At 38.9% G+C, this 6,566-nt stretch overlaps 1 protein-coding gene across 7 annotated transcripts in view; it reads left to right on the forward strand.

The window, feature by feature from the left end:
• The window catches only part of NPAS3 (neuronal PAS domain protein 3), a 582,446-nt gene extending 576,406 nt beyond the window's left edge, over window positions 1–6,040 (forward strand). For all 7 annotated transcript variants that reach the window (XM_079310215.1, XM_079310216.1, XM_079310221.1 and 4 more), the window contains one exon: window positions 1,774–6,040. In XM_079310215.1, the coding sequence (XP_079166341.1) occupies window positions 1,774–3,083 (1,310 nt within the window). In that variant the 3' untranslated portion in view covers window positions 3,084–6,040. The remainder of the gene's footprint in view (window positions 1–1,773) is intronic.
• The last annotated feature ends 526 nt before the right edge of the window (window positions 6,041–6,566 follow it).

Here is a 6,566-nt window from a genome sequence, read left to right on the forward strand (position 1 = left end):
TCCATTCCCAGTGCTTCCTTTATGCTGTCTTGTTCCTGAACAGCCAAATAACACATATGTGGAGAATAATTTGCATTTCCCATATGCACTGGAAGTTTCTCCAGGTGAGAACATGAGAAGTACATATATATTCATGACTTCTAAAGCTGATGCAGAGCAAGACAGCATTCCAAAGGTGCACAAATATCTATATCTCAGGAGATGTCTTGAGTTTTGGAAGACAGAAGATGCAGGGGCTTGTTTAGTTCAAAGGAATTAAATAGAAATGCCAAATGGTCTGAAATTTGAACAGTATTTTGGATGAAACCAACAAATTCAGTTCAAGTTGAGATATAATCCCAGGCAAATATTGTGTAGCTTCAGACCACCTCACTCTAAGACCACTCTTCCCCAGCAAGAAGCCATGGCCTTAAAGCATCTTCAAAAAAAAGTAAAGAAAAATTGTAGGACAAATTCAATCCTAGCTGGAACAAAAGGCTGGATGAGACTTAGGGGTTTACAGCTGCTACTTTGTTCCTAGAGATTTTATTTTTCAAAAGGAAGGGTCTCTCTGCTGCTGCTCACAGAAGCAAAAGTCCCACTGAGTGACTTGTGAAGTGCAGTGTCCTGAATGGTCAGGCAGCTTTCCTGTCAAACCCACCTTCAGCCCTTCTGGGAAATAGTTTGGTATTGACATGGCTCCAGAAGTAACCAATATCTTTAGAGGCAAACCAGTCCTTCCCCTCTCCACCTAAAACAAGGATATTGAAAAGGGTAGTACTTGGCTCTGATGAGTGAAAAACATCTTTTATTCGGCAACAAAAGATTGCTGGCTGGTCTATAAAGGACGGGGTTTCCTGAAACCTTTCATGACCCTTTCAAACATAGTGTGAAAATGGAGCATATTCAGTCTCAAAGCTGCTTTGGCTCTCCAAGTCCAGTGGGCTAGAGTGTTTATCTCACCCATATTAGAATTATAATTAAATGAACTCAGGCAAGAAGAATGACAGCTTCTCAGGACTGTAGCTGTGCTATTTTCAATGGTCTTTAGATGATTTGGATCAATCAAGAATTTAATTCACTGGCTGATTATTTTTTCCATACTTTTTTATATTTGTTGCCCTTCAGGAGAATATGAGAAGTGTCTAAAAACATAGCATAAATTTTTAACAATAAACTGGTTTATTCATTCATTCATTTTAACTAGTATATTAATTCATTTAGATTTATACACGAGTCGCTTCTCCTCTCACACAGGAAGAAATCAGCAGTAATTCCACTGCAGCCAGACACTCTATGCCACTTCAAAAGTGGCAATGGTCAAAGGAAAATGAGATGAGAGTACTAGAATCTTTAGTAAAAAGTGCTAGATGTGGATGCCTGCCCACTGTAGGAGATCATAGATGTGAAAGAACAATCACCAGAACATAACAGTGATAATGGGATTGTTTGCTGCCTCCTCTTTGGATGGCACAGCTACAATGCCATTGTGCTCACAGCTGTCAACATGATTCTTGTCCAGTGAGCAGATGAAAAGGCCCCCTCCATCAAGGTGCAGCCATATAGTACAGGCTTCTACTGCATTGACTGTCCTGAGTCAGAGACATTCCTGGTGATCAAAACTCTCCCAACACAACATTGAAAAAAATAAATTCATTCTCTACAGAAGATAATGTCTTTTGCCAAAAAAAGGTTAAAGCAAATCCAATCTCATTGGTAGGTAGAAATCTGGACTTGGATTATAATATTATTTTCCTATTGCTAATGCTTTGTTTCACTTTCATTTTGCTCCAGAGGACAATGAGAACTCAAAGTCAGATGAGAAAGGAAACCAGTCAGAAAACAGTGAAGACCCTGAATCCGACAGGAAAAAGTCAGGAAATCAGTCAGATAATGAAATGAACTGTAATGAGGATGGGAACAGCTCCAGCAACCAGGACAGCAGGGACAGTGATGACAGCTTTGAAAACTCAGACTTCGAGAATCAAAAGGCCCCTGAGGACAGTTTTGGCACTCTTGGCTCTATGCAGATCAAGGTGGAGCGCTATGTTGAGAGTGAGTCAGACTTGCGGTTGCAGAACTGTGAATCGCTGACCTCTGACAGTGCCAAGGACTCAGACAGTGCAGGTGAAGTAAATGCCCAGTCTTCCAGCAAACATCAGAAGAGGAAGAAGAGGAGAAAAAAGCAGAAGGGAGGCAGCATGACCCGGAGAAGGCTGTCAAGCACCTCAAGTCCAAACGGGCTTGACTCAGCTTTGGTGGACCAGCCCCAGCTGCTCTCGTCACCAAACAGTGCCTCAGTGCTCAAAATTAAAACAGAAATCTCAGAACCTATCAATTTTGATAATGATAGCAGTATTTGGAATTACCCACCCAACAGGGAAATCTCAAGGAATGAATCACCCTACAGTATGACCAAGCCCCCCAGCTCCGAGCACTTCCCTTCCCCCCAAGCCAGCAGTAGTTTACATGTCTCCATTCCAGACTCTGTTCTCACCCCTCCAGGGACTGAAAATACTGCCAGCCGTAAAACTCAGTTCAGCACCTCATCCAACTCGGCCTTGGCTCCAGTGTCCTCTGACCCTTTGTCACCCCCACTTTCAGCATCTCCAAGGGACAAACATCCAGGCGGTCCCACGGCGTCCAACTCTTTGTTGTACACGGGGGATCTGGAAGCCCTTCAGAGGTTACAGGCAGGCAACGTGGTGCTTCCTTTGGTTCACAGGGTAACGGGAACCCTTGCTGCGACCAGCACTGCTGCTCAGAGGGTCTACACCACTGGCACTATTCGGTATGCTCCAGCTGAAGTTACTCTAGCCATGCAGGGCAACCTCCTCCCCAACACCCACGCTGTTAACTTTGTGGATGTTAACAGCCCCAGCTTTGGGCTGGATCCTAAAACACCGATGGAAATGCTCTACCACCACGTTCACCGACTCAACATGTCGGGACCCTTTGGAAGTGCTGTGAGCGGGGCCAGCCTGACCCAAATGCCTGCAGGGAATGTGTTCACAACTGCCGAAGGACTTTTTTCCACTCTTCCATTTCCTGTGTACAGCAATGGCATTCACACTACACAGACTCTGGAACGGAAAGAGGATTGAAATATGACCACATACTGTGTTCAGTGTTATACTCTGAGGCATAGACTATGTTTTAATTTAGACCTTTAATTCTAGCACTTTGAATTTGAGCAGGTCAGCTTATTATCTCAATATGATGGTCCCCATTTCATTCCCTTTCTCTTTAACTTGACTTATTCTTTAATGTAAAGATATTTTTTTATTTTTGCCTTCAGAGAGTCGAAGTACCAGTTGCCTGCCATTTTGTCTTCTTCTAAGATGTGTGTTTTTTCCTTTGCATCTTTATTAAGATGCCTTTAATATGTGTATGCCTCTGCCATAGAATACTCAGTGTTGTGGTAAAGAGATTTTAAAGTGACAACCATTGGTTTTACTTCAAAATTATCTTGATATGATCAAGATTAAAAGAGACAAGCATAAACAATGTGCCCTGTTTGACTAAGTCAAATGAAAAGGGGGTTTTGTTCCTAATTCCTTTAAAATAGGGGATAGTATTTTAGAATTTTATGCAGAGTTTAATTCTCTTTTTATGGTTAAGATTTTCTTACTTGCACATAAAATAATTTGGGTTCTTAAAAAGTTAATTTCTGGCCTGTGACTAGAATGTTAAAAAGTTGGACTAAATGTTAATTACAGAAACTTTAACTTAATTTCTAAAACCATGGTGCTATCATTTATTAATCTGTAATGTCTTCATACAATATGCAGCTTGTGGGCTGGGTTTTTTGGAAAGAATGTGTTCCGTACTGGTTTATAGTGGGGTGCTGCAGTCTCCTTGGTTAGTTAAGACAAAAGCCCTCATTAACATTTGCTGCAGGACTTAAAATTTGTTACCTCCAAACTAACAAGCATAGCCTCACATCAAATTTAAATGGGTCAGGAAGCCTTTTTCAAAAAGAGCTTAAAAACAAAAAAATTCAATTTAATTGACGCGAGGAGCAGTTTCTTAGGTGCATATTGTTTTGCTTTATTTTTTTTCTCAGTGTAACTGAGGCTAATTTTACAACATCAAATAACACTTCAGAGTAAAAAAAAAAAAACAAAAACAGAAGAACTATTTAACATGTTTTATTTTGTTTTTCATTTAATATTATAGAGGGAAGGTTGTAAATTTCTTTTTGTTCTTTGATTTGGGTATTTTTTTGTTGTTGTTTTCCTTATTTCTAGTGTTGAAACCAATATGTTTTAAAACTAAAGGATGGGTTAATAAGCTTGAAATAGATAACTACAACTGAAAACTGCACATTAAGTAAAAGAAAAGAAATCTCCTATTTTGTCTTTGTTGCCAGAAATCACAGTGTAGTGTCAAACACTCCAAATGACTGTCAAATATAAATTCTTCTTCCACTCCATCTTTGGCAGCTGTTTGTTAAGGCATCTAATAACAGATGTGAGAACTGTAATGTGTACAATGTGTAAGTGTCCTTGGCTGTCAGTCCCATTGCAGTTTCAATGTGTGTTACTATATGCAGTATATACTAAGCTAATGTAGTTGTTTTGTCCTTTGTCTTCTCTGTGCTTTATCTCTAGTCCGGAGTGGTAAAGTCCCATTCCTGCAGTCCTAGTGAACCAGTGATTCTTGGGGGTTAGTGGTTTTTGTGTGGTGGCCTTCCTCTGTAATGTCACCTTATGCTGCTTCCACTGTCTGTATACCTTTTAATTTCTGCTGTTGCTTTGCTGTTGTGTATTCTCAAGCCTCTCTTCCCCCTTCCTTTCTCCCCTCCTCCTCCACTCGTTTCCCCTCTCTCTTTCTCTCGCTCTCTCGTTCTCTCTTCTTCACTCTCAGAGATAAAAGACTCTTAACTAGCTCAAGGTTAATGGAGCCATTTTTCCCACAGAGGAATTCTGGGTATGACTTACTCTTCCAGTGTACCCCACAATGCACTACAGAGTAATGCTCAGATATATTAAGCAAATTGACGCCATGTAGCCTCAGTTGTTAACATTCCCAGAGTCCTTGTGCTCGAACTGTAAGCAGAGGGTGCATTTCTTTGGTTTTCTCCTAGGTAGGCTGGCAGAGCAATATGTAGAGCAATTACCAGTGAGATAGGAAATTCTTTCAAAGGTCAACTGGCATAGTTTAAAAAGGAAACTGGGCTTAGAATTGTCATATGTATTCGCCTATGTGTGCAATGCTAATGTATTAAGTCAGCTGTCCTTCAAATTCTTGATCACTCACTGCGTTGAGTCAATTTCTGCAGTAGCTTTGAATTTGAGAAGCAGGTCCAAGCCACAGAGGAGTGATAGCAGAAAAGGGATTGGATGCTAGAAATTTAATTAATGAGCTTTTAAAGGTTCCATGGGAAGGATTTATGTAGGTCTGAAAAAGGCGAGAAAGCTGATTGGGAAATTCAAAGTTTAATTTTGGAAGCTCTGCTCTAGCTATGGAACAATCAAAGGACTGCACCTATCAGCTACAAAGAACAGCTAGACAGCTGTTGTTGTTTTGGGTTTTTTTTATAAATGTTTCTGTGTTGTGTCAAAATGATTTCTGGTGATTTAAACTAACAGATAATCACAGCTGCTGTCTAAATCCATAGTGTTTAAAATTACAAAATGAAAAAAAAAACTTCATTACCTGTGAAGACTGTGTCTGTGTTTTTAACTATTTCTTGTACAAATATATGAAATCTTTTATGAGGAGACTGGTGCCAAGTAGCTGAATAATGGGGAAAGGGATTCTGTTCGTATAAATCTTAGCAGTGTTACCAACTCTACAATATAAAAAATTAAAATGTTAAAAAGTGACAGCTATGGTACATTTATTTTGTGTTAAGCTAACCGAATCTAACTTCTTGAGTGCCTGGCTTATTTGAAACATTTTTTTCATTGATCATTGATAATGCTGCAAATCAGAAATGTACATACTTCATTTACAACAGGGTTCTTTTTATACTTTTGTAGATTCTCATACATGTCATACATGGTTGTCTTTATGTAACTTAATTTTTTTTCATCCCGCAGGTGCCATTTTCATAATAAACTTCTCTTGGATTTGTTACTATCTGGCATCATTTCTTTTACATATAACCATCCTGACTAATGAATGCTGGTAGTATTTGTTTGAGCAGGTATTTTTTTATCATTTTGTAAAACAAAAAAAAAAAAAACAAAAATTTAAAAAAAAAAGAAAATAACTAAAATACAAGAAAAAAATAACCAAAAATGAAAGAGGAAAAAGCACGATTTTATTAACCCTTGTGAAATGAAGAAAAGAAGCTGTCAAGATGTAGGTTAATAATGCTAATCCAAATACTACAACAAACTTGCCACCATTCTAAATTCTCAGCTACCCCAACTCATTATCATATTGAGCATTTTTATGCACATTATCAAAGCTGAATAATGGACCTGCAACATTAACCACTATAGAAAGTGTGCATTTTTTCCTTGATTAATGCACACTGGAAGAGGTCAGCTTTTGTACATTAATCATTTAAAATGCACTTTATATTTTCATTTTTGTACTCTACAATGTTACAGTGAACAGTCTTCAGTCACATT

The sequence above is a fragment of the Erithacus rubecula genome (genome assembly GCF_903797595.1).
Source record: "Erithacus rubecula genome assembly, chromosome: 6".
Lineage (NCBI taxonomy): Eukaryota > Metazoa > Chordata > Aves > Passeriformes > Muscicapidae > Erithacus > Erithacus rubecula.